This window comes from Equus quagga, chromosome 9 (assembly GCF_021613505.1).
Source record: "Equus quagga isolate Etosha38 chromosome 9, UCLA_HA_Equagga_1.0, whole genome shotgun sequence".
Taxonomy (NCBI): Eukaryota; Metazoa; Chordata; class Mammalia; order Perissodactyla; family Equidae; genus Equus; species Equus quagga.
The window spans coordinates 18313880-18331516 of NC_060275.1; the positions used below are offsets into that span (position 1 = coordinate 18313880).

Genomic DNA, 17637 nt, shown 5'->3' on the forward strand with positions numbered 1-17637 from the left:
CAAAGAGATTAAGTCATCTGCCTAAGACAGCACATACACAATTGTACCAAGCAAAACAGTCAACCCTCCATGCTAGTGCCACCTTCCAGCGTCCAACGGCACTTCTCTGCCACGTGTTACGCTGCAAGAGAATGCTGAGAGCATTTTAAAGCTTCTCTTGGTGAATAGCTTTCATCAGTGGTTCTCAAAGTGTGGTCCATGGATCCTTGAGGGGGGGTCCCTAAAACTCTTCCAGAGGGTCCACAAGATCAAAACTATTATCACAAAAATACTCCAACCTTATTTGCCTCTTTCACTGTGTTGACATGTGACTGATGGTACAAAGCAATGGATGGTAAAACTGTTGGTGTCTTAGCATGAATTAAGGCAGTGGTCCCGAACTATATTAGTTGTCATAGAATTCTTCACTGATGTATAGTCACGGTTAAAAACAAACCAATAAACAAAAAGTTTTACTTAATAATGCCCTTGATGCATCAGTAAAAATTGTTAATTTTATTAAATCTTGTCAACTCACGTAAAAGCCATTTTAATACCCTGTGTAATGAAATGGGAAATATGTGCAGAGTGCCTCGGCTGGAGTTCCTTGAAATGATGGTCATCTTGAGGAAAAGTGCCTGTAGGATTGTTTAAGTTGCAAGCTGAACTAACCACTTTTTTCATGGAGTACAATTTTTAGTTGAAAGAACAAATGATGGTTATTCAGCCTTGGATGTTTGGCAGACATTTTGTCAAAGACGAAGAAAGTAGGCCTGCCACTTAAGGAAAAACTAAAAGTATCTGTTGCCAGTGATAAAAAATCCAAGCTTTCAAGCTATCATTGCAATCCCTCCTCTGAACTAGGGACTTCCAGTTTCTTTGAATATTCTTTTTGCCTCTCTCTTTCTCTCTTCCCCTTCTGGGACTCTCATTATGCCAATATTATAAGCTTGATGGTGTCCCAGAGGTCTCTGAGTCTCTGTTCATTTTTCTACGTTCTTTTTTCTTTCTGTTCCTTAGACTGGATAATCTCAATTATCGTCTTCAAGTTCTTTGATTCTTTATTCTGCCTGCTGAAATCTGCTGTTGAGCCCTCTGAATTTTCTATTTTGGTTATTGACTTTTCAACTTTAGAATTTCTATATGGTTCTTATTTATAATTTCTTTGTCTTTATTGAGACATTGTTCTCATGCTTTAGCTCTTTAGACATGGTTTCCTCTAGTTCTTTGAACATACTTAAGATAACTAATTTAAAGTCTTTGTCTAGCAAGTCTATGGGCAGTTTCAGCTGACTGCTTTTTTTCCTGTATGTGGACCATACTATATTCTTTCTTTGCATGTTCTGTAGTTTTGGTGAAAACTGGATGTTACAAACAATATAATATGGCAACACTGGAAATCAGTGTTGGATTTCAATGGAAGCAATGATTTCAGTGGAAATCAATATAATATGGCAACACTGGAAATCAAATGCCTTCTCAGGGCTTGTTATTTGTTTGTTTAGTGATTTTTGTGAACTAATTCTTTAAAATCTGTATTCTTTGTTGTTTGTGGGCACTGAAGTCTCTGCTCAGTTAGCTTAGTGGTCAACTAATGATTGGACAGAGATTTCCTCAGATGCCTAGAACCAGTAAGTCTCCCAGTTTTTGTTGAGGGGCGATGTGTGCAGGTTGGGGCATGCCTTTAGTGCTCAGCCAGGCAGTTGACAACTCTGCCTTAGCCTTCACTTCCTGCTAGCACAGAGCCTTAAGGTCAGTTAGAGGTGAGAGCTTAGTGTCTTCTCAGGTCTTTCCTGAGCATATGCACATCCCAGGACATGCTCACAGCCTCACACATGTGCATGGCCTTCTAGATGCCCGGGAATATGTCACAACTTTTCAGTGCCTCCCGTGGACACCTCATTCTTCACCTTTCCCTTTTGATCTTTCTGGTTAGCCTATTGTGTGCCTCAGTTGTCACCCACTGCCTCAGATAGCCATGATGTTAAACTATTGCCTCTGAATTTTTTTCTGATAAAGACCCCCAGGTAAAATGTTCACGCTAAGTGAGCTCTGAGTCAGATCACATAAAGACAGTCTTGTGAGTGGGACCTTCCAGAGAACCACCAGACAGGTCGAACAGTTACAGTTCCCTGGGAATGGGGCTGTGGAGTTGCTCCCACCCCTGTTCTGTCCCCTCCAGTGGCTGCCAGGCCCCTGGTTTTCACCGCGATTGTGGTCTCTTGGTTTACAACACTATCATGGAGCTGAGGATGGGGATAGGATGAGGGCAAGTTAAAATGCCAGAGAATTTGTTATTCTTACTGAGATTCAGTGATTTTCCATGAATAAATGCTCCCCAGATTGCTTTTGTTTAGTTTCCAGAGTTCTGAAGAAGTTGATTCAGACAAATCTTGCTGGTGTTTCTACTGCTTTTAAGGAGGAGAAAATTTCCAGAGGTCCTTATTTCACCAGTTTTACTGATACCCTTTGCCTTCTATTTCTCCCATGGAACTTAGCACAGAATTGACTTATATCATTATGATAAATTAGTATTCATATTATTTCCCTTACTAGAAATTTGGAAAACTTGTATTCTTCATCATAAACTTGGCAGTTTCCCAATGCTTCAAAATTGTATTAATGAATGTGATTTTTAAAAATATTGTATGATGAAATATATTAATATTTAGAAGATCTCATGAACTAAGTTTTTCCAAAATGACCAATACATGATGTTACAAAATCATCATGCATAAAAGATGCATGTAAAGTGCAACATGGACTAATAGATTTTATGTAACTAGTAGGGAAAGTTCATCAGTAAGGTTTCAGATTCCACATTGCGGCTAATCTTTGTGTAGTGTCAAAAAAGATTATCTGAAATCATATGAAAAGACTATAAAAATACTCCTTCCTTTTCCAGCTATATATCTGTGTGAGGCCAGATTTTTTTCATATACTTCAACCCAAACAAAGTATTGCATCGTATTGAATGCAAAAGCAGATACAAAAATCCAGCTGTCTTCCATTAAGCCTAAAGATACATGAAAAAATGTAAAGCACTACTTATGAAATTTTACTTTGTTTTGGAAAAGTAGAGGTATTTTTCATAAAAATATGTTATTTATGCTAACATGTAATAAGTTTATTTTTGTTGTTTTAAAATGAATAGATAGTTTTAAATTTTTCTTAGTTTTCATTTTAATATAAGTCTTGATAGATATAATTCCTATGAACAAACGCTCTTTGGAGTCCTCAATTATTTTTGAAAGTGTAAAGGGGTCCTTTTTCCAAAATGTTTCAGAACCTCTGGTTTGGACCAATCCAGGGGGTTCGAACTCAGAAGAAACCCCAACCTCTTAAGGTCACATGGTCCCTCTTTTCCTTTAACATGGAAATGATTAATTTAGAAAGAACCTGGAGTATTCAAGCAAGACTTTCACAACAAGGTGAAGGAATGTGGCTGCTTCCTTCAGCCAACAGGAAAGGTATGCAAGGAGGGAACACAATTAATTGTTCAGGGAATTTCTTCCAGGATGGTTTGCATTCCTGTCAGATCACTGTGGGGCACACAGCTTACTCTGCTAGCATCTTGCAGAGATTCTAAACCCAGACCCTACTCTCGCCATTTCAACTGCTACCACTGAAGACTCTTTGAACTTTGTACCATGCAACTCAGCACAGAAGTGACCTACAAGGTTCTCTGAGAAATTCATATTATGATATCTAATATTAGAAAAACAGTAGATTTTTAGTTGTTTTAGGGCTGAACATGATGTCCCTCACATCTCCTTGACTCTTCCTCAGCTCTTAACATAATATTGGTATATATTCTACACAAATTGTCACTTGACCCATCAAGGTGAAAACATAGGACAGAAACACTTATTTGCAAAAATGATCTATCTACACTCTGTCTTTTCCCTTCTCTGAATGTTAGTTTCCTAACAGGATAAACAGAGCTAGGCTTCAGAGTCAGAAGGCTCTCGTTTCCTGTCCTAGCTCCACCACTTACCAGCTTGGTCACTTTGGGGAAACTCTTCAACTTTTCTCAGCCTCAGTTCTGCACACAGGGATCGGCTAGCACATTGTTTAACAGCGGAAGCGTTCAACAAGTTCTGGGTCCCTTGCCCTATTTTTCTGCACTTCCTCTTTAGGATGCTTAGAGATAATTATCCAAGACATGTCAACCACAAACCATAACTCTCTCAAGGCGTTCATTAGCCAGTGAGAAGTTAATTATACTTAATCCAGTTTCTTTTCCTCTGTAGTGTACTTAGGATGACTTGTCAAATCTTATATCAGCTAAAACACATGTTCTATAAAATCATACATTACTAAATCATAACATTTTCCCATCTGTTTACTTAGTCATTCAGAAGTTAAATGTGTTTAGCCCAGTTATTTTCTCCATTCTTTTCTAAAATTCGTTTTGTTTTCCCTCCTTGATTCTTGAGAACCATCTCTGTTCCCCTCCTTTACTGATTTCTTACCTGGTTCTTTGTGCCTTTTGGCCTTATCTTCTTCTCTTCCTTTCTCATCTTTCCACACGGTCGTGGTACCTTCAGGGTAAGTGGTTTCTCTGGCAGAGGGATCATGGCCTGGATACATCAGGGATTTTCCAGTAGCCCCTGGTGCTGTTTTATGCTCCTTGTAAGCTCTTAACTGACGCCAAATCTCCGAGAACTAATGGGAAAAGGCATGAAGGGAAAGACATGCACAATCAAGGTGAAACTCAGGCAAAAATCACCTTTTTCCATCCTTCCTCAGTTTTAATTGAGAAGACCTAAGCCTAATTAATGATGAGAAGGATGAGGATGTCTCCAAGGGTGGGCCAAAGACAGTTTGTAACAGAATGTGTTTGGGATCTTTAAAAGCAGATTCTCAGGCCCCTTACCCACAGATTCTGGTTCAAGAATTTTAAATAGAGCTCCCTGCTGATTCTTCTGCACACTTCTTGGGAACCAGAGGTGACCTGGCCTTAGCACTTCCTCATCTTTTCCTTTTAATTATTGAGTTATATTTGACATACCACATTGTCTAAGTTTAAGGTGTACAACATATTGATTTGATACATTTATATTGCAATATGATTGCGATAGTAGAGTCAGCTAACACCTCTATCATATCATATCATTATCATTTTAGCACTTCCACATTCTTGTAGCATACATGTGCATAAAGTTTCTGCTTTGCAAAGCCCCTTCACATTGATTTTCTCATTTGATCCTCAGAATAACCTTGTGAAGTAGACAGGAGTCGGTACTGTTTCCCCCAAAAAGTTACCCTAAATTTCAGTCTCCCCATGCTGTTGGCCAAGACAAAGCTGGATATTAGCTATGGGTCGGGCTTGATGAACCTCAGCCACCCCTGAGTGGCTTCTACTTGGGATCGAGGTTACTAACAAAACAAGATATTAATGAAATTGGAATTAGTCTATGATTTCCAAAAATGAAGTCTATGTGAATGGGCACCCAATGATGAGGTCTTCTGAGCACATATGATCTCGAGGAGACAAGCGGGTCCCTCCAGTGAGAAAGAGCGAGGATAAGGAAGACTGTGTGTGTCGTAGCTGTGAGCATCTAACGCTGACCCTCCTCAGTTACATATTTGTTCACATTTTACACAGATCAGTCAATAAACATCTAAGCATCGCCATTAAGTCCAAGTCAGACCCACAGCTCCTGCCTTCTGAAAATGGTTGTCGACTTCTGAGCTGGATAATACATAGAGTGAGATCAGCAATGTTGCAATTACAATGAGGTCGAATGAGATCAATAAGAGTACAAATTATAAAGCAAGTGTAACAAATTTTTATTGGGACCGCAGAGCCTGGAGCAGGGTCCTAGTGGGAAAAGTCAGCAAAGCAGGTCAGGCTCCAGGCTCAGTGTGGCTCCAGTCAATAAAGGGAGGGTCCAAAGAGCACCATCCCTCCTGGAGCAGGGAGGGCAGGCTTGTTGTGATCCAGGATTCAGTTTCTTCCCTGCTGGGCCAAAGCAAACACCAGGCTTGGACTATGTAAGTCAGGATGGCATGTGGACACAGGTTTCCAGCCAGAGGGGCTCACAGACTGAGTTTTAGATCTAATAGTCATGTTAAATTACAGAGGAAATGGCACTATTCTTCAAACACATGATCCAATTAATTATCTTTACAGCCTCCTGGCAAGAACCGTGCCTTCTTAGCCTGGTCTTAGAAAGAGTGGTTGCTTACGCTGTTCCACTACGTGAAGTAGAATGCTTCGGTTATTTGTGTACAATATCTCACTCCAGAATATAGAGTGAGATTTTCAAATTCCTGTAACATAAAAATAACTTAAAAGGAGAGAAGAAGAAACTAGCATATAAAACGTTTCCCCCTTCATCTAAGTAATTCTCAGCATTTTCAGTGTGGGGTAAGATTGTGCAAAGTCTTAAGGGAAAATGCTGATTCCTGGAAACTGGTTGCCTCTGACCACAACCCCTTTGCCGGAGACACCACAGGTCTCCTTGAGTGTGCAATGCAAACCACGGCCATTTTCCGTGCGTGCCATGGTGTGAGAAATGTTGGCATGCACGTCCAGACATGGCAAGCTTACCTGTGTCTTCTCTTCATCCTAGCTGTACCAAAAATGACACTGCTGTTTATCAAGTCTCTGCTAAAAACTGTTTTGGAATGATCTGCTGTTCTGCTTCCATTGAAGTTGAGTGCTCGTTAGAGAACCTACAAGTCTCTCCTCACCCAGAAGATGACGGGGACACAGGTTGGAAACATGAAACAGAGACATCTGAGCAGGAAAGCACAAATCAACTTGGTGGGAAGGATCATCCTTATAAGGAAGAAGACAGCCCCTCCTCGGGTGCTCCCATGTCAGCTGATTCCCCTTCCTCCAAATTCAACTGTTTATGGTCACTCCAGTTATTGGCCAGTAATGATGTTAGTGCATCCAGTTCTGAAAATCCCTTGGATGTTAAAGGAACCGGGCAAACTGAAGCGGCTTATGATCCAAATAACACAGAGGACATTGCAGATGGATTACTTTTTCCTAATTCGAGTAATATTCCCGATAAACAAGATATACATTGCCAGAACACAGTGCATTCCAAAGTGTCAAGGTCAATGGATGGTGCCTTAAATGATGATGGCCCTAATGATGATGTCTTGATCTCCAGTCTTCAAAATCCTGAAGTACAGAAATGCATTAGCTTCAGCCTACCGCTGTCAGAGGCAGTCGCATCCATTTACCCAGGTGAGAGAGCCACGATCAACAAGCAACTCAGCCCACAGGTTTCCAGCAAAGACTCTGACAGTGACTATGAACTTTGCCCAGAGATAACCCTAACCTGCACCGAGGAGTTTTCAGATGATGACCTGGAGTATCTGGAATGTTCCGATGTTATGACGGATTACTTTAATGCAGTTTGGCAAAGGAACCTGCAGGGAACTGAGCATGTTTTTTTATTAGAAAGCGATGACGAAGAGATGGAATTCAGTGAGTGTTGCCTGGGTGGGTGTGAGCACCTCCTCAGTGAAATGGGTTGTGGGCCTCGGGTGTCAGATGACACTGGGCCTATGGATGCCACCACTGGCTTCTGTGGTTATCACTCACAACCCCAAGAAGTGGGGATAAGGAGAAGCGGAGCCACCACCCACAGTTCCTCATCCCTGCAAACAGGGATGACTCTGACTTTGGGACCTCACCAGGATGGAACGTCTACGGTGATGGACCGGGGGAGATATAAACTACCCATTGCTTCTGAGGCTGCTGAAAATGATTATCAAGGAGTTCAAGGAGAAACCAGAGACAGCAACCAAGGAGAGGAATTTGCCAGTGACAATCTGCTAAACACGGATAAAGCGGTGACAGAGACAGAGATGAAGCGCTTATCTGGTGAATTAGAAAAGTCAGGGATGAAGCAGTGTTTGAAGACCGTAGTGGAGAAACGAGTAGGGGAAGAGGATTTATTGAGCAAGAGAGGTTCAGAGAAACCTGCCAGGGTGAGGCGACCAGGAATTAAGGGAAAACCCAAGAAGCTGAACCCCAACGTGAAAGAAAGTGCAACAGAAGACACCCTTAATCTCCTCTATCCCAAAGAACCTGTTAAGCACCCACTAACCCAGGGTGATAAAAGAGCAAGTTCTCATGCCAAAGCAGAAGCGACTGGTCTGAATTTCCAGTTCCGTGCAGGAGAATGTGCTGTTTCAGCCGAAGCAGAGCAAGAAGCAAAAACCCCACAAACTACGCCAGGCTCACTCCCCAAAGAAGGGAACTCACCCTTCAAGGGAGGAGGGGTGCGGGTTAATAGGCTGTTTGAACTGAGCCGGGTTCCAGACTGGAGTGACCATCCTCAGGTAAGACTCCTCTTTTTGAAAATTACAAGATACAACTATTTGTATGTGTGTGTGTGTGTGTGTGTCTTCCTTCACTTCACATTCACGATCGCTGTGCCACCATGTAAATCAAAGTAAGTCCCCCAATACCGTCGGGATACTTGTGGAGAACAGCTGCTGCTGCTGCTGCTACTGCTGGGAAGGAAATCTGGTTTTGAAAAAAGGCCCAGATAAACCCTAAGCCATCCTAATTATAGCCCAAGACAGATAGAAGTAAGAGGCACTAATGGGATTCTGGACAGCTGGAAAAAGAAATCTGATATTTTGTCTACTGCCTGGGTTTTACCAGGGCATGTCACTATTCAGGAAGTTTTTCAAGCAAATGTTTTGGGTGTAGCCTCTAAAAGAAAAAAAAAAAAACATTCTTTTCAGTCATTTTTCGGGGGCACTTTGAAAATAGTAAGTGCTGTCTTTAATCAGAATTCATAGTTCATACGAAAAGACTTGTAGGATTTACTTAGTGATGCTGGAGAAAGTAGAAGTAGATTTTGCTGTGCTGGTGGGGCATTTTTGATTGTATGTGTATTTTATTTTGTTTTGTGTAGACCACACAGTATAAAAGAGACCAAGAAAATACTGCCAGGAAGTAAATTTATTTTACCCTATTACTGACTTGGGGGTGTATTTGAAAGAGATGGAATTGAATTAATGGGAATAATTAATGCACAGAGGATGTTGTGCTTGATATATGAATTTATTATAATCTTAATTTTAAAAGGTTCCAAATGGGCTTTGAAATGATGCTCTACTGTGGTCAAGATTTGATTTTTGTAATACATAAGGAAAGTTATTTGTTAATTATTTTTACTATACTTGTGTTCTCCCTTCCCCCAACTTTCTAGTGTGAACCTAGTATTGTTTTTATAGAAGACTAGATATACTCCAAAGAAAATAAAATATTGCAAAATGCACTCAAAGTTATTGAACTCTCTCTGTGAAAAAGTAAAAATTTAATACATTGATTTCCAAAGACCCAGTAATAAAATAGCCAATCTAAAAATCTCCAACTCTGAGGTAGCTTCTTTCTGAGTAGATTATCCTGTTCCACTGGCCAAATTAGCTATATAAATATAGCTACATTTATCCTTTACTTTTTGCAGAGAGCCAGCTTTATCCTAGTTGGTTAACACATGCCAGTTTGCTGATCACACACCAGTGGCCACAGATTCATGCCCAAGATAAGTTTATGGAGGTGGTTTGGCCAAATATTACTACAAAACTAAGTTACAACGTTAATTTTTTCATGTCAATGACTATAGCATTTCTTTTTCTATTCATAAAATGATCTTTTTGGCTCAGCTAAGTGCCTTTTTACAGTTGTTCATCCATGTTGAGAGTTTCACTGGGCAAATTACTTTATTAAAAGTTGCGGGGGTGGGGGTAGTTAAAGTGGCCAGAAAGGAGTATGGAGGGGAGGGGACTATTGACAATGTTAGTTTTAGACCCACCACTGTGGGAGGCAATTTCCAGCTCCCTCAACTGCCTAAAGGAAGGAGCCCCCTTTGTCACCCTCCGCTTGTGCCCTAACCCGAGTTCTGAGATTGAGAGTCCTGGTGACCAGCAAGCTCCCTTGTGTACTGGCAATGCAGCTATGTAAAATGGGCCATCTCTGAGACCAAGGTCGTGTGTCTTGTGCACATTCTTGTCTCTATCAAATTCTTATGGGACTCTTGCTTATACACTCACACCTTCATGAATGCACACTCACCTCACCAGATATCAGTTCAAGGTCCGACCTGCATTGTGTGGCACGCCTAAGGCAATTATCTCAGAGCTATGAACAAGACTTCTTAGCAAATTTGCATTCTGCAGGTAGTCGGACCACATCTCCCTTTGCTGCGCTCAGTAGCAGAGCCAACCTCTCCCTCGAGGGCCAACCAGAAACTTGAGTGGAAGCTGTCTATTCAAGAGCACTTCTGTGCAGCCTGAAGTTAGAGATAGGATCTCTGGATCTGTGGCGTTTATTTTCCCGGGACTAAAGCAGGGAAATTTTGCCACAGGGATAAGCAGCATCGTGAGTGCAAATTCTTTAACTCATGCAAAAAGTTACTAACTGTAGGAGAGGTCTGTGTTTCTCACACACATACACAGTATGGCCAAATTTACAGCAAATGGCTAAACATCATTGTAAATGTGACAAAAAGCATTGGGCCATCGAGAACTAAATCAAACTTTTTATAATACTGTTCAAAAGAAAGATTGGTGAGTCTTTTCATAACCAATTTAAAAGACATTTTAAATATTTATTCTCAGACATCTGAGGCTTGTGGGAGCTTAAAAATTTGAAATGGTTAAAAATCTTTGGTTGGGGGTAATATTAGTAAATTTGCCCGCTCTTGACTCTTGCCCGATTCACTTACCTTCAGGTGTCTTGTTGTAGAAACAGTGACCAGCAGCTTATCTTTAGTATGTTGTCTTCATCTGTATATTACTTTTAGCATTCTGAGAAAAATTCCGTGTCTCTAATTCTGCATTATAAGAACAAGGCTATATTGTAGAATACCTCTTGCCCAAACATATGTCTCCAGATGTATTTACTTCCTGTCTTCTTTTCCTTCTTTTACAATGCAAAGCCATCTTGTTCTGATTTGTCTTCAAATAGTACTTACTCAGGCTAGCACTGGAAAGCCCCCAACTTCTCTACATTTATGGAAGATTATAAAGTTAATCCCAGTTTGGGAGTGGAAAACCAAGAGGGTACCCCAGGCTAACTTGAATCTTCTTCAAGGGTCACAACACCAATCCTTCACCTTGGTTTTGATCTCACTTTCCTGATCCAACTCAGAGGCAAGACCTGACAATCCACCCATCTTAAGTTTCTCCGTAGCCACACTGGGGTAAGGTCATCCTCACTCTTAAATCAAAAGTGCTGTGTCTGTCCTTCTGCATAGCTGCCCAGCTTCACCCCAGAGCGATTTGCATTCCTCTTTGGGGTCATGGGGTCTCAAGTGGACAGTATGGAAATGTATTCTTAGGTTCTCATAGTTAAGAATCTTCCTGATCAGGAGTCAGCATTAAGCATAGATGGTGAGCTCCATGATGGCTGTGAGTCTGGTCACTGTATTCTGTCCACTGATATATCCCAAGTCCTTGGAAAGTGCTTGCCATATAAAGGCACTCAATAATTGAATGAATAAGTAGCCATACAGTACTAGATTAAATTCCAGGTATAGTCAGGTATGATTATAATGATCATTGGTCTCAACCACTTTATGGCCTTCATTGTCATAAGTACATTCTTTGGTTCCCTTCATATAACCAATTTTCCACTAGGAAACTGCTTCCCATTGCTCTTGTGGCCCTGAGAATGGGTTGGTTTGTGCTAAACTCTCCGCTCCTTGCTCTTGGGTTCCCTTGTGAATGCTGGTGATTCACACACAACCTTGGCCTTCTCAGTGCCTTATTAGCTCTCACAAATTGCTAACTAGACCCAGGAAGATCTGACTACATCTCCCTAGCATTCAAGACCTTCCACGATATTGCTTCCATCTACCTTTGAGAGGCAAAGCAGGCGGACACATGGATTTCCTCATCTGGAAAATGAAGCATTTTCTCAGACGTGGGGTTTTTTCCATCTTGTCTGGAATGCCCTCGATTGCTCAGCTTGTTGCCAGCTCAACTCATCTAGTCCTTCAAGGCCAAGATCCTGCGGGGTCCTTGAAGTTGCACCTCCCCCAAAGCACTTTCCTCATCCCTAGCTATGATTTCTCCTTCCAGAGTGACACAGCATTCTTTGTACATTTGTCGTGGGCTCCAGACCTGAGTTTGGTTCTGTCCTGTGGCTTTCTGTCTCTGGGACTCTGGGAAAAACTACTTAAGTTCTCCCAGCCCAGTGTCCTCATCTAAAACAGAAATAATAGTAATAATAATAATGCTTACCTCATAGAGTCTTGTGAGGATTAAAATCTTGCATGTAAAATGCTCAACACAGAACCTATTATGCAGTTAACATTTAATGAGAATTATCATTTGTAGTTTGTTTATTTACCTTACTACATTTGTCCTTTCTCCCCATATTAAAGACATACTGAGGGTTGGCTACAAGTGGTTTTGTACCTTTTTTTAATTGAAATTTTTATTGAGATAATTGTACATGCATGTACAGCTGTAGGAAGCAATTCAGAGAGATCGCGGTACACTTTGCCCAGGTTCCCCCAATGGTACCATTTTGTAAAACAACAGTATAATATCACAACCAAGATACTGACATTGATCCCATCTACTGATCTTATTCAGATTTTCTAATTTTGCTTATACTTGTGCGTGTGTATGTGTGTGTGTGTGTGTGCACATTAATATCTATAGAAATTTATCACCTGAGTAGGTTCATGTGATAAACGTAGTATGAAACTTCATGTTAATCTAAGTTCAGCCTAGTAACTAGGCAGGTGGTACAGTAACACACTAGAGTATATGGCAGCTTGAAATACGCATGGCCATCCAGTGACAGACAGGGCACACAGTAGGTCTCAAGTAAATATTATTTTTAAGCGTAGGAAAATATAAGCAGATAATCTAAACCTTCTTGCAATATAGTTTCATATCTGGGACAGAACAACCTGAGATTTGAATTCACTTGCATAATAAACTGCATCCTCCCCAAATAACAACTGTTAAAACTGACTCCAGAAGCCTGATAAGCCATCTCTCTGTTGATGACCGGAAGGGCAGAAGTTTATAATCGCTCATCTCTCAGCACGTGGCCGTCACGCCTCTTGTCAGCACCACTCCATGGCTGACCCAGGGAGTGACACAAACATTTGTTTTGTTTTTAATCAGAAAGCCCACTGTGCCACTTCTGCCGAATGCCAGTACTATAGAGGTGCAAGATGATTTAATACGCTGGCTCACTACACTAATTGGACTCAGCCAGGGTTAAGTAATCAATGGGAAGTCATTAGTACCTACAGCCTTGCTGTTCACAGTGCGCTCCACAGACCAGCTGGTCAAAATGCAGGATCGCAGCGCCCCCCCAGTCTTGCTGAATCAGAATCTGCGTTTTAATCCCATTCTTAGGGGATTTATATGCCCGCTGAAGTTCTGGACGCCCTTGTCTACAAGGAGGAGATCTTTCTTAGATTAGAAAAGAGGCTAAAGCAATGGTCTCAACCCTGGCTACATCTGGGAACATCTGGAACCTTGATACATTCTGATGCCTGAGTTCTGCCCCCAAAGATTCTGATGTAATTTGGTCTGTGGGGTAGCCTGGACGTTGGGGGTTTTAAAGCTCCCACGTGATTCTCTGACCCTCCAAGGCTGAGAATCTTAGCTGTGCTTTAGAACCATTCCTGGTATTTTCTAAATATACAGTTGCCCAGGCCCCACCCCCAGAGGTCCTGATTTCAGAAGTTCTAGGGCAGGGCTCAGGCTCCTGCGAACTAGAGCCCGCAGCAAGTAGAATGCAAGGGTGGCCTGGGGGTCTCCAGGTTCCAGACCCACAGACAGGCCCGCAGAGGCAATGGGTATTCTCTACGCATAAGACGTTTCTGCACTAGTACATTGTACGCATTCCTAAAACACCTCACATTCTGCAAAATCAAACACCTGAAAAATAAGGGCTTCTGGGGAAGATAGCATTCTTCACAGGTCACTTCATAAACAGGCCTTTTTACAACCAGAGACAAAAGCAGAAAATGTCTCCAGGAAGCTCACTTGGACCACCCAGGGACCACCCTGAGGTGGCGCAGGTTGGCCAACGGCTGTCATGGCAGATGCTAAAAATACGCAAGATAATTGAGTGGAAATGCTGGCAGCCCTGTAATTAGAGCAAGCTGGAGGGTGCTGAGGCCAGGAAGACAGAGAGGGTCTCTGGGAACGTGGGCCTGTGAGGTCAACCTGCCTCAGGCACTCAGGGCTGGAGCGTGCTTCTCAGGAGAGAGGAGGCCTGGGGCAGGCTTCATTTGTTATTTTATTAAAATGCAACTTGAAAGGGTCCCTGTTGCCAATGCAAAAGCTGAATTAAAGACTATTCCTTTCCTGCTTAAGATTCTGTAATTTACTCCAGCTATTTAGGGCCCAGTTGCTTAGGAAAAACTGCGTATAAACCAACGCAGCGTCTGGGTCATAATGACGTCATTCCCCAGTTAACCCATCTGCTAGGGCTAACTCATTACAGAACACGTGTTATAGTGCAGAGACAGCATCACCCCGCCTCCGTGAGGGCCCGCAGGTGTCCTTCTGCTCAGGTGCTCTGAGTCCTCGGGCAGAGCATCAAAGTGAGGGCCTGGATTATTTGTGTTGGAATCACCTGCAAAGGTGCATGTTTAAAAATAGAGATCTCTAAATTTTACCCCAGACCTTTTTTTGGGGGGGGAAGATTATCCCTCAACTAACATCTGCTGCCAATCCTCCTCTTTTTGCTGAGGAAGACTGGCCCTGAGCTAACATCCGTGCCCATCTTCCTCCACTTTCTATGTGGGACACCTACCACAGCAGGGCTTGACAAGCAGTGCCATGTCCGCATCCGGGATCCGAACCAGCGAACCCCCGGCTGCCGAAACGGAACGTGCTAACTTAACCCCTGTGCCATCGGGCTGGCCCCAAGACTTGCTGAATCTGCGCTTTTAATAAGCTCTCTAGGGGACAGTAAAATTTAAACCATGGGCTTAATTAGACTGAGACCTGGAGCGAATCCTACAATGTGAGGCGTTCCCATAAAGAATCAGAGGATTCTGGAAACAACAGGAAGTTTCGGGCTTGTCAAGTTTAACCTCTTCACCCTAAGAGGAAAAAAACCTCATGATTTGAATTTTTCTCTGCTTTCTAGTTGGCTCGCTATAAATGCGGCTTGTTCTTCACCTGTCCGGCCACTGAAATAAATACAGAGCCTGATTTATTGTAACTAATCCAGAACAGGTGTGCCATCTACAGCTGAGCTTTATTTTGAGGAGTAGTTCAGTGACAGGAATTTGGGTGGCAGCAGTGGAAGCTGGTGAGAGGAGGGTCATCTGGCTGCGAGGGTGGGTTTTAGTCACTGTAGCAGATCTCTCATCACTGCCTCAGGCGGGAGCTAATGCTGGAGACGTGCCTTAGTCGTCTTTTTTTTGCTGTGACTAAAAATGAACTTGCTTCGCTGAAATGAGATAGAAAAAATATTGGACTAACCAATTATCTATCAATGTAAATGATAAAGCTATGGTCATCAACACAGTGTGGGAGTACCCCAAATAGATCAATAGATAAACCAAACAGAGCACAGAATCAGACCCAAGAATATACTAGAATTTGGTTTATGATAGAAATAGCCTCTCGAGTTGTAGGGAAGAAACAAAATCTTCACCGCTGACAAAATTTGCCATCCATATGGGAAAAAAAATAAGGCCAGTACCTTAAAATGGACCCCAAATAAACTCCAGGTGGTTCTCTGAGTTAAATATAAGAAAATAAAACTGTAAACTACCAGAAAAAAATATTGGAAACTATTTTTATGACTTTGAAAACCATAAGATCTTGGGATACAAAGAACACCACCAAAAAAGAAATTGATAATTTTGACTACATCAACCATAAGCAAAATTAAATGAAAGTGACACACCAGGAGAAATATATAGAACATATGTAATAGACCAAGATTAATTTCCAAAGTATATGAAAAACAGATAAGAAAAATATTCCTAACTGAATTTTTAAAAAGTAAAAATAAATAAATATGAGGTTCATAAAGAGGCAATACGAATGTTTAATAAACATATGAGAAGTAAAACCTTATGAATAATTAGGAAAATATAAATTTTAAAAATATAACATCTTTCGGGGCTGGCCCCGTGGCCGAGTGGTTAAGTTCGCACGCTCCGCTGCAGGCGGCCCAGTGTTTCGTCGGTTCGAATCCTGGGCGCGGACATGGCACTGCTCGTCAGACCACGCTGAGGCAGCGTCCCACATGCCACAACTAGAGGAACCCACAACGAAAAATACACAACTATGTACCGGGGGGCTTTGGGGAGAAAAAGGAAAAAATAAAATCTTTAAAAAATATATATATATATATATATATAACATCTTTCATCCATAGATAGACAAAAAATTTAAAGGATGATAATATCAAATTGTTGAGATTGTGGAGAAATGGGTACATTGCCAGCAAGAGTGTCATTTGGTGATATCTTTTAAAATTAAAAAGGGTATTACCCATTAGGTAGTAATGTCACTTGTCAGTATCTGCTCTTGAGAAAAGCTTGCACATGGGCCCAAGGAGATATGTACCATAATGTGCATTGCAGAATTGTTTGTCTAAGGAAACTTTTATGCAAAAATGGCTAAATAAAGTGTGGCTTGTTCAAATGATGGACATCTCAAAACATAAAGTAGAGTGAGAAAGGTATATTGGACAATGACACATATGACATGATATCTTTATGCCCTCCCAAACCAACCCATAATAGTATATGTTATTTTTACATACATATATAAGTAAATGAAATTATTTTTTTTAAGTCTGGAAGGATTCACACCAAAATGATAATGGTGACTAACTCTGTGGAGGGAAATAGGAATCTTGCATTCGGAGGGATGATTAATAACATAATATTCTTAAAGGAAACTGTATTCATTTATTATATGTATTATTGAAAACTAATTTTTTTAAAAAGGAAAACAAACTGGAGCCTAGGAATCCTTGATTTTAGTCCTGGTTCTGTCATCGACGAGCCGTATGGCCTGGAGTCGTTTCTCCTCCTCTTTGGGGCTCTCTCCTCAGTGGGAACTGAAGGGTTAAACACGAAGTTCTGCTTACAAGGCACTAAAGTCTTGTGAATCTCTGATTTTACATCAGCCAACAAAATAAATATCAAATAAAGTGGAAGAAAATGTGGATCTTATGGTGAGGAAAGCCTTTCTAAGCATAAAAGGGAAAAAAATGGATAAATCAGAAATGTAAGAACTTTGCATATAAAAAACACCATAAACAGAATTTAAAAACAAATAGAAGCGTGGAAAGGTACTCGTGATGCATAGGCAAAGAAAACAATGTATGAAAATAGGCAAAGAAATCAAATAAGCAATTCATTAAAAAAGTACAATTATATAATAAACTTATCAACTTCCTCCCTTCTCTTCCCCGATTCCTTCCTTCCTTCCTCAATTTTCAAAGATTGTTTTTAAAGTGATAATACCTTGTGCTGAGAAAACTGTGAGGAAACAGGCTTTCTCCTACACTGCTGTGGAAGTACAAACTGGTACGAGCTTTCTGGACGGCAAATTGGCAACATTTACTAATACTTTTAAAATGCAAACTTAGGTCCAGTAATTAACCTAATAAAATGATCAGAGATCTAAACAGAGCTTGCTGGACAGTAATGTTCATTGCAG

The 17637-nt window shown here is 41.2% G+C and overlaps 1 protein-coding gene across 7 annotated transcripts in view; it reads left to right on the top strand.

Moving 5' to 3' along the window:
- ALPK2 (alpha kinase 2) overlaps positions 1-17637 on the top strand; it is a 116728-nt gene that overhangs the window by 37256 nt on the left and 61835 nt on the right. For all 7 annotated transcript variants that reach the window (XR_006890124.1, XR_006890125.1, XR_006890126.1 and 4 more), the window contains exon 4: positions 6561-8292. Coding sequence is in view for 3 of the 7 variants with exons in the window: in XM_046671798.1 (XP_046527754.1) it covers positions 6561-8292 (1732 nt within the window). In the remaining 4 variants the exon portion in view is untranslated. The remainder of the gene's footprint in view (positions 1-6560; positions 8293-17637) is intronic.